Here is a 16,100-nt window from a genome sequence, read left to right as displayed (position 1 = left end):
GCTTACCAGTATTCCCAGATGGTACTGACCGCTACTGGCCTCCGACCATACTTTGAAACCACTGCCCAAAGGTGAGGAGGCTACGATCCAGCCCACCATGGAAGTGACTGGGTCAATTTCAGGGTTGGAATATGTAGTTCTGGCGCCATAAGCCACACGCCCATCGCCACAATAGACATTATGGTGACAGCGTGAGACGGAACGTCTGTACCCATTAGGTAGGTAAAATCTAGATGCCTTAACAGGCATGCATGGTGAAGAGGTTCTTCTAAAATCTGTCTTGTCTTTGCCAGAAGCCCCTATCCTTGAGGGGCTGTATCACTTCCTCTAAACCCTTGGTCCCATAGAGACCCTGGGTTTTTCTCGCTGGCATTTTGCCACCAAGCCCTGGCCCTGTCCAGGCTCTCATCCCTCACTTGACCTAAATGTCTCCTGTCCCTCTGCCTCCTGGCCACCACAGTCTCTATCCATATCAAGATGGCAATTCAAGCAACCTAGAACCATGTCTAGGCTTCTCGCTGGCCCCAGGGCTGAGTCTAGTTCCCCACCGACTTCCCCCAACTTTTCCCAGTTGGTGCCCACCAGCTCTCTGCTCAGAGTACACCCAGGGATCCCCAGGCCTGTGCGCTCACTCTTGCTTGGTCTTGTTTGCTCCTGTCCCTGCTGCGTACTTCTCCACTGGAGTGGGCACCAATGTCTCCCCTTGAGGGAGGCCCTCCAGTCCTTTCTTGACCCACCAGGTGTGGTCTGGCTTCTTCCCGCTGGTCACACAGTGGCCATGTCCAGAGATGCTTGCCCTATCTGCATGCTTCTGTTTCTACACATGGGGATCCCCCTAAGGAAGGGCCTAGAATTTATCTTTGTAGCTTGGGACCAGGTTCCTGATGTCTCAAGAGTCTTTGGGCACTCGTGAGTGTTCCTGGATGGCTCAGCGGATTTAGTAATTCAGTAATAAAGCTGGTTTGAATTTTAGACTGTTCCTGAAGCATTCTTTCCAGCTTTTCTGAACCTGAAGCGTGTGACCAGTTGTCTGACCAACTAGAATACTCTGGAAGACTCTGCTTTACAGAGTCCAGTTCTCTGTGCCCACAGGAGTGCACTATCCTTATGGCACCTGGTCATTTAAAACCCGTGTGCTTTCCCATATCGCTCTGTCAGAGCAAGTGTTTGAGTGTGGGCGTGCGAGCCTCATTTTTCTGTGAGGCCCGAGCTTCCGGGACGCAGGGAACAGTAGTGGCAGCTAACTGGTAGTGTCATAAATTTGATATGTGGGAACTGGATTTCACTTGGGACATGCTTTCATGCTCTTTGGGAATGTTGGCCACAACCTGTTGCTGCTCAGATCCGATCACTTTCGTAAGGTCATCTGAGGAGATGGAATAGTATCGCTTTGTCGCATTAGAGTCTATGTTCTTGGTGACAACTGGGAAGCATCGTATTGTGTAACAGAGGTAGCAGGTGGGAACTCCAGCAACCTTCAACTGCTATCTTTGCTGCCTCTTTTGTGATTTTATGATTAAGGCTTCAGTGTTGGGTCTGCCCACTTCTCTCCAGACCTTCTATGCTGGGCTGTAGTTGGAGCACTGATTTCCTGATTTGACTTCCCCACTAGACCGAATGCCATGGAAGAAAGGACCAACTCCCTAGTCACTGTACCCACGCCCACCATCGTGCCTGCTGGTGCTGAATGGCACAGGGTAGGTGCTCCGTAGATGGATGTCAAGTGTTTGAAGCCGAAGTATGAGGAATGTCGGCATCAACCTACCACCTATTTCGTGAACCTACAGATCAGTTAATAACTCGGATCTTGGGAAGGCGTCTTTGGAAAAGGAAAGATTAGGGGCAGTCTACAAAATAGGAACTGTGTTAACTCAGGGTTTGGGGGGAAAAGAACTGAGATCTAACGCGTGAAGTAGTTTGCAAATGTTGTCTATCAACTAAGGTTTTATCATCTCTCGCAAGCCCCGCCCCTCCAGTCCCCAAAACCATATCTATATACATAAAGGCTCCTAGCCAGTAGGGCCAACCCAGAACCCAAGTTGGTGGCAAGATCAACCACTCCAGCCAGTGGTCCCATCTTTAAGTTTCTGCCTCCAAAGTTACTTCTTAATGCAAGAGTGTGCACACCCTTCCCCTCCTCCACCGGCTCTGGAGCATTTCTAAAATTTAAAGTCATCAAAGGCTCTCCAAGCAAACATTAAGGCCCCCCCCCAACTTTTATTTATTTATTTTTTTTGCATAATCTCTGTCCTTAATATCATGGCACCTGGGAGGCATGCATGTTCTTGCTTAACTTAGAGCCCCTGAATAACCAGCAGGCCCAAGCTTTCCTAGGACACATCACACGAAGGAAGAAGTACGCTAACTTTACGGTATCACCTGCCATCTGCTTTACTTCCTGCAGCATGGCTAGTGTGTCTAACCAGGTGGTATTAACCAGACATAGAGTTTTTATTGCTAAACCAACAGAAGAGCTTAGCAAAGAGACACAGATTCCAACTGAAAAATGCAAAGTGAAATTATCAAGCAGGATTCTGATAGAGGTAAGTCACACTGAGCCTGAAAGCTAACAAGCTGTCAGTCCTCAAATCTGCTAGCTAAAAATTCTTTAGCTGGGCACAAAAAATTGTCCCTGGCTGCTTCTGCTCAACAGGTACATCCCGCCCATCACCTGTGCAGAAGGTACTTTTGGACCCTTTGTCTTGGAAGTACTGTCCGTGTTGTGCCCTAAGAATTCTTCTGAGGTGGACGTAGAGGAGAAGGGAACATAGTAAGCAATTTTGAGTCTATCAATTAACCATCTGGAGAGCATCCCTCCCTGAGAGGCTCTCCTAAGGCAGGTACATTTATCATAAACATCATTGCAGACCTTATCATAGCCCTTGGACGCCATTTGATTTCTCGTAGGCTAGAATGGGAAGGTAGCTTTCCAAAGTAAATTTAACTGTGACTGAAGGTCAAAGAGGTAACTGCCTATCCTTGATCATTCGTCCTTCTACCAAAAAGGACAGCATCATTCACATTCTGTAAGAAATAGAGAACAGTTTAGGTATTTAACATGAGTTATCCGTACATGTATGCTGTGCTCTGAGTCTTTAGGCCTTTGGATGGAAACCCAACGCCATATATCTGGGAGCTCCCTGTTCCCTTGATTATGGCCATGTTCTACTCTGGGAGTTCTTGTGAAGTCTCACCAGGTTGATAATTCTGGAATCGAAGGGGCTTGGAGCTACTTTTCATCGCTTCTAAAATGGTAGTTAAACTGCTCAAGTGAAATAGAATTTATGGTTATTCAACTTTATGAAAGGCAGAAACACTTAAATCAGGATCTCACTGCTTTGAAGCATGGAGACTGCCATAATTAACCTTGCTAGAAATGCTAAGTGCTTCAGTATGCAATTGATCACAGTACAGTCACAACACTGGGCTGCCCGGCTGATCCTGGCCTTTATACACACACAAGGAATCTGGGGACACAAGCAGTAAAAGCCGAGAATCAAAACAACACAGGACGGACATTCTAGCTAAATGTCATGTGAAGGGAGCAACAGGCCCATTCACGGGAGGGAGGGAGGGGCTCGGACTTCAGGAAGCTGTCACTTGCCGGATGATCTTCCTTTAAAGAATCCTGCCTCCCAAGCTTGTTCTATGGTTGAATGAGGATTAGGATCACTGTCACAGTTTCCCTTGCTCCAAGGGGATGAGAGTTAAGTTTATTTTCTCTTCTCTCTGGGTTAAGCTAGCTAGTCCTACTAGCTTCATGAACCTTTCCCCACAGTCAGAGAAGTTTCTGTCTCCTCTTCTGCTAGTTGCTAGCCATTTTTGAACAGCCTTCCTAAAATCTTTGTTCTTCTAGGCTCTGGCTTTAATGAATATGTGGTACCCCACATCCTAATCTTGACTACCTTAGGCTGGAGGAAATGTACTAGAAATGTACTAGAATTCCCAAGGACTTGCAATCAGGAGTGCAACTCCACTCCTGAATTGCAACTACTCTTGTTAGCCTGGTTGAAGTTTTCGGTCAGGATCTGAGAACATTCCTGCCCTGTCCTAGAGTATTTTAGACCAGTACCATGAGAGTATTTGGCGTGGGGTGGGGGGGTGGGGTGTTGAAGGGGGGTGAGAAGAAGGGATATATACAAAACCAGGACCAAAAGGTCAACTCACACACCCTGGGGCTTTGAACTTCAGAGAGGAGTCAGTCTGGGTTGGCGTAAGATCAGTACCTCCTCAGCCAATCCCAGATTCTATCCGGTGGAAAAAACGATGTGCCCCCTTTCCTTTGAAAATGTATGTCTTGCGTGGGCTTTTGTTTTTCACTATTCATGGCATGTCACATATTTCACATGGACACAGGGAGTCAAAGGGACCCTCACCTACCTCATACAAGGCCAACTAACTCATTTCAGCAGTTTAGGGGCATTTGCAGCGTTCTACAGAATAACGTTAACCTCCAAGGGAAAGTTTTACATGTTACATTAAAAGAAAACATGCAGCAAAAAACCCTTTCCAGGAAGGTTGGTTATCAAGAGTTTCTGGTATACCTTAGTCTTTTGAAATGTCACGAAAAGTATAATACAAGTCATGGTACTATTCCGAGAAATCATTTAATAAGTTAGTATTGCTCATCCATTAATGATTAATGTTCCAGTCTGAAAATTCTTGTAGGCAGGCCTTTTCCAGGCCCTGAGGTTTGTTACCCGTCAGAGGCTGTCTCCACGACCCGCCTTTTTCCGGGAGTCCAGGTCGGGGAAAGCTTTTGGGAAGACAGTGCGAGGGAGCCTGTCCGGTGCTACGCGTTCCCTCACAGATCCCACTTCTCGGGCTGCTATATGCTGAGTTCGCGGAGCCATGTGACCAACCCAAACGTGATCGGGCGGCCAGCCAATCGCAGAGGGCAGAAAAGCCCGTCCCAGCTTCACACGCTCGCTCGGGACAGTCCGAGCCAAAGGGCAGGGGGGGCATTGGGAGGCTTCGAACCCCCCAGGTATGGCCCGAGAGGGCTTGACCGCACACTTTCAAGTTGGCTCACTTCGGGAGCCACGTGACTGCAGGCAGGCGGGCCTCCTGAGCCGCGGGCAGTAGGAGCCAGGACTCTGGCATGGGTGCTCGGATCGGGGCAGCTTCTGTCCACTTCCCCGGAGCTGGCCAGCGGGGCCCGCCGCATCCAGTCAAGATCACTTCAGGGGCGCGCCGGGACTCGGACCGAATCTGTGGAAGGGCTTCCTGTCCTCTGCCCAGGAAAGTTGTGCGGCTGCCACGGGGAGAGTGGCCGAGGACCGGGCTCCCGGGCCCAGTGCGGCAGACCCGGGGCCCTCGGCAGTAGTCCCCAGCGCCACACACCAGCTCTCTCGCGCTACTCCCTTTGATCTATTGTTTGGAATGAAGGCTAATTACACAGTCACTAGATTAGGACTCAATTCCTCTCGAGGAAATCTCACCGGGAACGAAGATCAGCAAACTAACCTGATTAAGTCTTCCTTGCGCTCGCCCCCCCACCCCCGCCCAGCTACACTGGAGACCCGAGAGGTTTACAAACACGGCGCGAGGGGGGCGGGGGGGAGCGGGGAGAAGGGGTGAAACACCCAGCGGGGAGTCCTGGCTGAGACCGCGCTCGTCCTCTAACCCCTACTCCAGAGAGACCACCGGCGCCCGGGGAGTCGCAGTCCGGGTGCGCAGGCTGCGCACTTCAAGTGGCTCCCCGGAGCCTCCCGGCTGCCGCCCATCGAACGTGCGCCCGCTCACCGTCACCGGGGACTCGCTGCCGGGACCCGCACCCGGCGCCCCGCGTCCCCGGGGGCGCCCACCCTCGACCACCGAACACTCCCACCCTCCCTCAAGTGCCAGGAGCGTGCCCCGGGCTCCCGCGCCCCGCTCGGCCCGACCCGGCCCTCTGCCTCCTTCCTAACACTCCGCCTGGCAGAGCAGACAGAACCATTGTTCAGAGGCTCCGAAGCCCACATTCCCGAGCCCCGGCCAAGCGGGCTGAAAAACAGGGCAAAACAGCGGCTTTGGGGGACAGAGTGTAAGGGAATGAAGACTAGTTCAGGCGAGGCTTTAGGACACCCCAAATCCCGCTGTCCCCCAAGCCCGGCTCCCCGTGGCCGCGGCGCTGACAGTCAGCTCAGAGGCGCCACCAGGGTTGGGAGGGAAAGAAGGCGAGCAGAGCGGAGAGGCGCCTCCTAGGAGGGGGGTGGGCAAAAGGAGACCCGCGCCTCGGGGCCCCCTGGCGCCCCGGCTGGGTCCGGACAGCCGGCGGAGGGGCGCGTCCTCACTCACCCGCTCCGGTGGCGCGGCTTTCCCGGGGCGCCCAGCACAGCGCGAGCAGCAGCCAGAGCGCCCAGCGCGCGGACGTGCCCATGGTGCCCGCCTGGATGGTGCCGCCGCCGCCGCCGCCGCCGCCGCTCGCTAGCTCCGCACAACAAGTTACCAGCCCTTCGCAAAGGAGGAAGGAGGTGGGGGCGGGGAGGGGGGAGGGGGAGGAGGAGAGGGAAGGAGTTAGAAAGGGGGAAAGGGAGCAGGGAAGAAGAGGGCACCCCCTCCCCTACAACTTGCACAATCTCCTCCCCACCAGCCAACCCACCCACCCACCCACCTCCCCGGGCCGCAGCAGCCGTGCAAGCGGAGCCTGCCGGCAGAAAATAATGCAGGCGCTGCAGAGGAGGGGAGGGGAGGGGAGGAGGGGGGGGGAGGGAGAGGGGGTGGGGAGCCGAGAGCAGAGGAGAAGGCAGAAGAGAGCGGAGCCGGCCGCGGAGCACCCACACTGGCGGCTGCCGGAGCGCGGGGTGAGCGGCGAGGAGGGGGCAGGAGGGGGAGTGGTCAGCGACGGGAGGGGGGTGGTGGGGGGAGCGGCGGCTTCAGCCCTCCTTCCCCCCGCCACGAGGCGCTGCTCTCGTGAGCTCCGGGCAGCCAGGTGCCCGCGCGGGGGTGCGGGAGTGTGTGTGTGCGGGCGTGAGTGGCCGCGGCCGCCGCTGCCACCCGGGCTGCTCCTGGGGCCCGGCGGCTCCGCGCGTCCGCCCGGGGCTCACGGGGGCCCGGGGCGGCCGCTGGTTGGCTCGCGCGCCGCCCTCGCCTCCAATCCCCGGTGCCTGCCCTAATTTCCTGCTCTCGGGAACCTGCCGCCGCAGCCGTGGTGCGCTCCCTACAGTCCCTACTGTACCCTCCCGGCCGAGGCAGCGGCGGCCGCGGGTAGCGCTGATGCAACTCGCGCTGCTCTTGCCACCGCCCGCCCGCTAACGGGGCCGGCGGCCGGGGTGGGGGGGACCCGCGGCTTCCCGAGGCAGCGAGCCTCTCCCTCTCTCCCTCTCTGCCACCCTCTCCTGCGCCCCCAAAGGCAGGCCGGTCCTGTGAGGCTGGTAGGTAGCGGCTTCCTCAGGCCTCCTAGCTCCACCTGAAAGTGATGGAGCGGACGGGCTCGACACCTTTGGGCTGCTCCGAGGTGGGGTTCGGGGTGCCTGTCTCGGTCGCACGCCGAGATGCCGTTCTCGCTAAAAATTGAATGTGTTTTTCAATGAGAGAGTGAGTGAGTGAGTGAGTGAGTGTGTGTGTGTGTGTGTGTGTGGCTTGTTCTCTGGGATAGAACGGGACTGAAATAACCCAGGCTAGGAGGAGGGAGATTGCCAGCGCAGCCCTGCATTCACTCATCAACGATTAGAGTTAATTGCTAATTGCACAAAATGATAGTTTGAGGGCCTGTAATTAAAAGCTTAACCTTTTCTTGTTGGGGGGGGAGGGGGAACCTAGGTTTATTCTTCTGGATACACTTTGTAACATTTAATTATAAGGCTTAAGAAAAAAAAAGGAAGTAGGGCAAGATTCCGATTAAGGACTGATTCTTGTTTTGTGCACTGCAGGACCTGAGCCTGTAATTTGTTTTGTGTGTGTGTGTGTTTACTTTAGTTTTCTACACACTCTCTCCTGGCTGAGGTGCACTGTCTCGGGTGGTTTATTAAGCACTTAACAAGAGTTGGAGCGCACAAGGAGCCATTTCTCCATCTTAAATAAAGGGTTTACATATTTTCTTATTCTTTTCCTTTTTCTTTTTTTTTTTTTAAGTTATTTTCAGGTTGAAAATAACCCAAACTTTGCCAGATTCAATAGGACCATGTTCTAGAGGTGTTCTTTTGGTGATCGGGGACGTGGTGGGAACGGCTTATCTATATTCTCTTTGCCCTGGTGCTGCTAGGCTTCTGTCAAGGCTAGCCATCAGAGGGGATGTTTATGAGGAACTTGCTGTATCCAGGAGATGGCAAGAAAAGGAAAATTGCAGAGGAGGAATATTGCAGGATACATTTTAGTGGGGACAGGGGACATCAGGATGGCTAACCGATAAACATTAAGGGGCTTACCTCTGTGTCGGTGGAGGGTTACACTATCGCTCATTCCGAACGCTGTTTTGCCCACTCCGTGATTGTCCATTTAGTTCCAACCACAGAGCCGTGCACATATTGCATGTGAAACTGAATTCGGATTTGTCTTACGCCGTTGGGTAGTGAAAATGCGTGTAGGTGTTGTTCTCCTAACAGGCATTAAGGTGTGATGGTAAAACCTTTGGGGCACATTGCCTTCAATATTCTCAGGGATCCGAAAGATCTGCAGATGAGGAAAGGTGGTAGAGGGGTGAGTGGAATCCATATGGAAAAGCACATGGTTAATAAACAGTCCGTGTGGCTTGCGTTTAGTCTTTTTCTCAGAGATCAGTGCATGGGTACTACAAGCTAAACCCTGATATGGTACAATAGACTTACAGTTGACGAACATGTATTTTGCTTTCTGCTCCTCCAAGGGGATATAAATAAACTGTCGGGGAACTTAGCTGAGGCTATGTGTTCAATCGGGTAGCTTTGTTGAACCAAACCATAACTTTTAGCTGGACCTCTCATTGGCTGTGTAACTTAAGAAAATCACTGTGCCTCTCTGTGCCTGCCCTCTGACCTGTAAGCCGAGAGCAAAACTAAGCCACGTAAAGTCAGAGCGCTCTGTGGCCTCAAGGAGCAGCTCTCTGCAAAGCAGTGATAGGAGAAAACAATTATAAGAAGAAAGGAACTTAATACAGAAAATAACGTGTCACCAAACCAAATTGATCATGAGAGGAGCCGGGTATGGTTGAACCAAATGGTCTCAGGAAGGCGGACAGTGCTAGATTCAGACGCCTTCAGGTAACGCAGAGGCAAGCATTCACTCCCACAGTCCATCACATTTATATTTTTGTGGAGGCAACAGCCTTCGGGCATCCCTGGGAGGTAGGCCTGTGCTTTGCAGTGGGCCTAGGGAGATGCCAACTGGAGGAAGTTCAGGATCTGGTGGGGACAGCAGAGAAAGAGGACAGCCCAGGGATGCTCAAAGTTCTGTGAGATTATAGGGGAGGGTAGCTCATCTGGCTGGGGAACTAGAGTGCCAGAAAAGGCTTCCCAGGGCAGTTGACTCAGAGCTGAGTAGAGTCATCATTTTGACCAAGTCATGGTCACTTGGTAGGGTTGTACTTTCTGGCCCCTCTATGGTCGAAATGCTCCACTGAAGGGCGAATTTGAGGCAAGTATTTGCGAGAAGTCACAGGGTGTCATTTACAGAGTGGAGCATTTCATTGCTTGAATGAGACCCTTGCTTTTTGTCTGCTGTCTAATGATAAGAATTGTGCAAGATACAACTGTCTCATGGACCCAGTGTGAATGACTTCATGAGTAATTCTGCGCTGTCTGCATTTATCTGGCAATAGTCATAGAGAGTAGAGGTCAGCAAACGGCCAGTGGCCTGTTTTTGGACGGCCTATGAGTATAAGAATGGTTTGTATGTTTTTTAAAAGATTGTACCAAAAAACCCACAACCCACACAAAAAGCAACAAATGAACTAAACAAAGAAGAAAAATATGCAGCAAAAATCATATGTTGCTCACAAAGCCTAAAATATTTACTTCCTGGGTCTTCAGAGGAGAAACGTGAAGCCTTTTCACATAGAGTGAATGCAAAATAAATCTGTGTTGCGTTCATCTCCTGGGATTTTGTTAGCTTAGCCTTACCTGGCATTAACCTGGCCGATGTGCTGGGTCAATGGGGAAGGAAGACTGAGGCGAGCAGAGGGAGCAGAGGCCAAAGAGTATTCAAGGACAATGCAAGAGATGCAGAAATCTTCAAGGGTGAGTGTCAAGTGGACAAATGGTGGGGAAGAAGGCTAAGAAGTAGAAGTGGGACTGGCTTATGCAGAGACCTGTACGATGTCACGAGAACACTTTCCCTTCATTCTGTAGGCCGAGGTGAGGACTGGAGATGGCCTTTCCTTTAAATTTTGAAATATTAAGTCATGTGATTCACAAAGGAGTAATTATAAAATGCAGAGAAAAAGAAATTATAAAGATTTTATTTCTTTCTTAGAGAGCACAAACAGGGAGCGTCAGGCAGAGGGAGAAGCAGGCTCTCTGCTGAGCAAGGAGCCTGATGTGGGGCTCGATCCCAGGACCCTGAGATCATGACCTGAGCTGAAGGCAGATGCTTAACCAACTGAGCCACCCAGGTGTCTCGAAAAAGAATTTTTATTTATTTATTTTTTTAAGGTTTTTATTTATTTATTTGAGAGAGAGATCACAAGCAGGCAGAGAGGCAGGTGGAGAGAGAGGGGAAGCAGGCTCCCCACTGAGCAGAGAGCCTCATGCGAAGCTGGACCCCAGGACCCTGAGATCATGACCTGAATCAAAGGCAGAGGCTTAACCCACTGAGCCACCCAGGTGCCCCCCGTTGAAAAAGAATTTTAAAAAGCATACTCTGAATACCCAGAGATATTGACATATTCTGTTTCTTTACTTTAAAAAAAAATGTATTTAATTTTATTCTCAGGGCACAGAATTGTATTGACATTACTATAATTGGTACAGTTATGTCTCTCTTTATTTGCTAATTTACTTTTGTAAATAATATATATATATATACATATATATACATATATATATATATATATATATGTATATATATGCCCACTGCTGCCTCCAGGTAATATAATATTGGCAGTAACACCTAGCTAAGTCCTTCCCTGGGAACACATCTAGCTCTCTTCCCTGGAGGAAACCATGGTTGTGATGGGTTTTGATTGGAGCTCTGATAACCAGTGCATTCGAGAACATTCACTCTGGCAGTGGTATGAAGAATGATGGAGTTGGGAAGCAGGTTGGTCTAGAGGAAGAACAATTAGGAGGCTCTGGTAGTGAGGGGACATGAAGAAACTGTTATTTGCACTCAGAAATGTTCATAGAATTCCTTTGTGAGATGTTTCTCCCCAGCCCTTTGGACATATCTCTTAGAATAGTGTTTTCGAGAAACCCGCATCATCCATAAGGCTTCCTGGCCGTGTCTGCGGAACGTGCAGGTTCTCAGCTCCTCCCTTGGAAGTCGTAACCCAGTGGGTATCATGTCTGTCCCAAGGGGCTGCGTATGTAATCTTACTCCGGCTGATTCCCAGGATGAGCCATGACTAAGAAACTTTCATGGAGAATGCCTTCTTCGAGGCAGTTTGAACAGCCAACTAGCTTTACTTTTCTCAAATATGCATTCGTGTATTTGTCCAATTTCTCCGGGGTGAGTGGGGTAGGGCGCACAAAAAATGCACACGTGATGTTGGGTGTTGCTTTGCCTCAAGCCCCAATTGCCAGCCAGGAAGGGAAGCAGGAGTTATCATCAGGTCAGTTGCTAGTTTGAATTTCTGCTTACCCTATGGCGGTGCCACAGGAAGATGTGAAATGAACTTTCCCCTTTTGAAGGATTTTGTAACTTCTGATGCCTCCACTGTATCCTTTTCTGTCTGTGTGACAGCCCAGTGAAGTGCGTGAAATTCACCCCACTCCAGACTTTGTGGGGAAGGCTTGATGGTCTAAACCGGCTATAGCTGGTCACAAACCTCAGCTTCCATGGGAATCGCCTGGAGGCCTTATTCAAACAAGGATGGCTGGGCCCCACCCTGTAGTGCCTGACTCAGCACGTCTGGGGTGGGTGGTGGAAATCCCTATTTACAAGTCCCCAGACCGTGCTGAAGCTGCTGGTCAGGGAACACACTTTGAGAACCACAGTTCTAAAGTCCCCAGCATAAGCTCCTTCAGCCTCTGTGATTGATTCGAGGGTCTCAACCCATCAGCCCCTGGCCTTGTCCTGGCCCCATGGGTGGGACGCCTCAGCCCCAAGCATATTAATTCAAATCTGTGCAGCTACAAGGACGCTCAGGACTTCTGCTTCATTAGAAAGGCACAATCTTGGAAGCAATATGTATGAACCTTGGACCAGAACTTGAATGGTGATTGTACCATGACCACGGAAGCCAGTTTGAAGGCCAGGGGACTCCTGGAGAAGAGGCTGAGAGATTCAGAGAGATGGCACCCAAACTTGACCTTCAGCCCAGGTGGAGGTCAGCTTCTCCTGCAAGCGCTGATTCTGTAGGACTTCTCACTTACCTGAGCCAGTAAGTTCTCTTTGTTGCCTATGTCCGTTTGGACCGAGTTTTCTGTTCGTAACAAGTAACTGACTTAGAGAGGTGGCCTCTTGAGGGAGGTAGGGTGCGTCCTGTAAGTCATTAGGCAAAACTGCAGGTATGACCGTCCAGTGGAAGTTACATGGCCGTCGCCTCCCTCCTGGAGGCCATTCACAAAAGGAATGCAGGTACCAGGAAGGCTGTTCTAACAGCTGCTTTCTTGTGAGTCATGGCCAAGCCAGCTCCCCACCCCTACCTCATCTGAAATCAAATGCTTGTTATGGACTCAGTACAAAGGAACCCCTACAGAGGGTTACATTCTAAGAAAACCGCCTAGAAATCCCAAGGCCAAGGGCGGTTTTTGCAGGCTTGCTTTTGAACAATTTCAGAAAGGGGGAAAAATGTGGCCCAACACGGGAAAGTGTTTACAGCTGGAGTGAAACTCCAAAAGGGGTTGAGCATGAGGCCTGACCTGGGGTTCCTACTGGGAGTGATGCGCCCTTGGGGAGCATTTGGCAATGTCTGGAGAAGTTTTTCAGTTGTGCTGCCTGGGGCGTGGTGGGGGGAATGACCCAGGTGCTGCTGACTTACAGGGGGTAAAGCCCAGGGCTGCTGTAAAACAAACAGCTTACAGAACACAGGACAGCCCCTACAACAAAGAATCATCTGTCCGGTTCAAAATGTCAGTGGTATCACAGTCGAAACATCCTGAGCTAGACTGAGAGAGAAGTCAGAGGATTCTGTAATGTGTAGTAGTACATAGCGAGTAGGGTCAGGGGACATGATTTGGAACTTAGGTGGCCCAACAGAAAGATGTTCTCTCTCTGAACAAAGAAGGCACAAGCTGGGTCTCGCCCAGTAGAAAAACAGATGTGAATGCAGGCTCAGAGGGCGGGGAGATGTACGGACCTGGAAAAGGGAGAGCAAACCGCAAGTGGTTTACATTTCAGTTGTAGCAGACCTCTGTTGGATGTCCACCGTCCAGTTGCACTGTGCGCTCGTGGGAATCCTATACTTTGCAAAGTGTTGGGTTTGGGTTTACCTGTTTTTTAGGAATGAAAAAAGGAATGAAAGAACAATGACATTCTGGACCAGTTTCACTTTATTTTCCAGGAACTCGTGATAACTAATTCCTAAGATTCTGCCCCCAATTTGGATCATTCTGATTCACTGTAACTGCAATTCACAGGAGGTTTTGGGATGCAGTACTACAGCATTTAAAACACTCTTACAGTAGGGGTTGCTAAGGAAGTGGGGGCTTTGTGGCACTACTGAGCCAACAGAATGGAAACGCTCGTTAGAATGTGAGAATTTTAATCTGTAAGTTGTGAGTAATGCAGCAGGGTCTGTAAGTATGTATCGTTTCATCACGATCATTTCATTTTTTTAATTTTTTTTTTTTTTAAAGATTTTATTTATTTTTCAGAGACAGAGGGAGAGAGCACGAGCGAGCACAGGCAGACAGAGAGGCAGGCAGAGGCAGAGGGAGAAGCAGGCTCCCTGCCGAGCAAGGAGCCCGATGTGGGACTCGATCCCAGGACCCTGGGATCATGACCCGAGCCGAAGGCAGCTGCTCAACCAACTGAGCCACCCAGGCGTCCCGATCATTTCATTTTTTAAGCTTTAAGTTTTGTGAAGGTGAAAGTTGGTGTAGCTTATGTTTTCTTGTTGTGGATCTGGTGTACGTTCATGTTAGACTGCTGGTCACCCCCTTGAAAGGCTGAGTTTCTAAATGATGACGCTTCCTTCCAACCCTGATCTTGGGGGAGGTTTTGTCTTAGCATCTCTAAATTGTTTCAGAAACACACTCACGAGGAGTGGGAATGCCGATAACAACCATATCCGCAGCGTGGAGGGGGCAGTCCTTGTTCTCAAGCCTATTGTTAGGGTCCTATGGTGGGAAGGAACTGTGTCATTTGGAATTGTTGGAGGGTAGAGTGGCTGACGGTGGGAGGAGATACCAGAAGGTTCGCCCAGTGCAATCGAGGAAGGTGTTTGTATATTGCTTGGATTTGTATCCCGTGAACAGTTAGTAAGCCATCAAAGGTTTCTGGTCGGGGTGGTGGGAGCAGATATGTGTATTCAGAAATACGGTTCTCTGAGTAGATGATTATGTCCATGCAGGATCCCAGGGCCCCTCTGTGATTGCTGAAAGCCTTTGTGCTTGGAATATGGAGAGGCAGCATAGGTGAATGGTTGAGAGAGAAGGTGCTGGAGCCAGTCTTCCTGGGTTCAAAGCCTGCCTCTATCACCGACTAGCTCTGAAGTTCCAGGCAAATTGTTTAACCTCTTCCTATGCCTCAGTGTTTTCACCTGAAACATAAGAATGATAAATGCACCCACTTCTTATGAGAATTCAGGGCATTCCTATGAGTAAAGCGCTTGGAGCAGTGCCTGGCATAGAAAAAAAGGCCAGGAGGGGCGCCTGGGTGGCTCAGTGGGTTAAAGCCTCTGCCTTCGGCTCAGGTCATGATCCCAGGGTCCTGGGATGGAGCCCTGCATCGGGCTCTCTGCTCAGCAGGGAGCCTGCTTCCCCTCTCTGTCTCAGCCTGCCTCTCTGCCCACTTGTGACCTCTATCTGTCAAATAAATAAATAAAAATCTAAAAAAGAAAAAAAAAGAAAAGAAAAAAAGAAAAAAAAAAAAAAGAAAAAAGGCCAGGAATTGTGAGGTACTATTGTCAGAAGTGATGTTTGTTGTTGTTGTTGTCTTCAGCGCCCCCTGTAAAAGGCAGAGGGATTGCAGGTGGGCCGAGGGTTGGAATGAAGGCAGGCAGTGGGCCTGCACGTGCAGATCCCCTGGAGAGCTTTCCAGAATATCCACACTGAAATTCTACTCTAGACCAATCTGATAACCAATTTGGACATGGAGCCCGGGCGTGAACTTCCAAGGTGACTCTCATTCTAATTGCGGATCACTTGGTGTCCAGCGTGAAGCTCCGCCAGGCCCAGGGTAGCAGAGAAGGCAGGCAGTGCAGTTGGGTTGGAAGAGGCCTCCCCCTGGGGAGTCAGGGAAGTTGGGGTGGCCGCGGCAGAGGAAAGAGCAAATCCCCTGCTAGTGTTCCAGAATGGCCTCCCTGGCCTCTCTGTGCCTCCTGCTGCCGGCTGACATCTCTGATCCCAGCTCGATGTGTGAGCTGTAAGAGAGCCAAAGACCACGGGAGGTCAGCCGCTCCGCAGAGCCAGACGGTCAGGCACCCAGCTGACGTCCACCTATCAGTGATGGATTACGTATCGCCGTTCTCCAGCCTTTCTGAGTTAGTCAACCAACAAGGACCTGCTGTGGGGCCAGCCACTTGCCAGGGGACTGGAGGGCAGGGGCCAGATAGCGATGTGGCTGCTGTTGGGGGTGAGCTGTTACTGTTTTGTTTGCTTTTTCTCTGGGAGCCAAAATTCAGGCTTGTTAAGTGGTAATTGACAGTGCTTTCTTCTAAGGAAGTTTCTCCCGGATTTGCTGCCAATAGGAAGTGCATTATCCCTCAGAGCACTATAGCGTTCATTTATCGAGTGCCCACTCAATTATGAGGCATGACAGAGTTTGCCGTCTAAGAGAGGAAAGACCACTTAATGATTCCTGGAGTCAGAAGTCGGGAATGAATGGCCAGACAGATCAAAAAGTTAAGGGGAGTCCATTGTCCTTGGAGAAGCACTTCCAGC

At 50.6% G+C, this 16,100-nt stretch overlaps 1 protein-coding gene and 1 long non-coding RNA gene across 8 annotated transcripts in view; one reads left to right on the top strand and one right to left on the bottom strand.

The window, feature by feature from the left end:
- The window catches only part of VLDLR (very low density lipoprotein receptor), a 32,015-nt gene extending 25,631 nt beyond the window's left edge, over positions 1-6,384 (bottom strand). For both annotated transcript variants that reach the window (XM_032306973.1, XM_032306974.1), the window contains exon 1: positions 6,280-6,384. In XM_032306973.1, the coding sequence (XP_032162864.1) occupies positions 6,280-6,361 (82 nt within the window). In that variant the 5' untranslated portion in view covers positions 6,362-6,384. The remainder of the gene's footprint in view (positions 1-6,279) is intronic.
- LOC116570212 overlaps positions 6,353-16,100 on the top strand; it is a 95,889-nt gene continuing 86,141 nt past the window's right edge. For 4 of the 6 annotated variants that reach the window (XR_004277329.1, XR_004277330.1, XR_004277328.1 and 1 more), the window contains exon 1: positions 6,706-6,785. This is a non-coding gene — a long non-coding RNA (uncharacterized LOC116570212). Of the gene's footprint in view, positions 6,456-6,705; positions 6,786-7,055; positions 7,356-16,100 lie in introns of those variants that run through there. The other 2 variants (XR_004277325.1, XR_004277327.1) reach the window with 2 other exon arrangements.

This window comes from Mustela erminea, chromosome 12, assembly GCF_009829155.1.
Source record: "Mustela erminea isolate mMusErm1 chromosome 12, mMusErm1.Pri, whole genome shotgun sequence".
NCBI classification, from domain to species: domain Eukaryota; kingdom Metazoa; phylum Chordata; class Mammalia; order Carnivora; family Mustelidae; genus Mustela; species Mustela erminea.
Note: the sequence above shows the minus strand (reverse complement) of the source record. Positions and strands in the feature narration are given on the sequence as shown.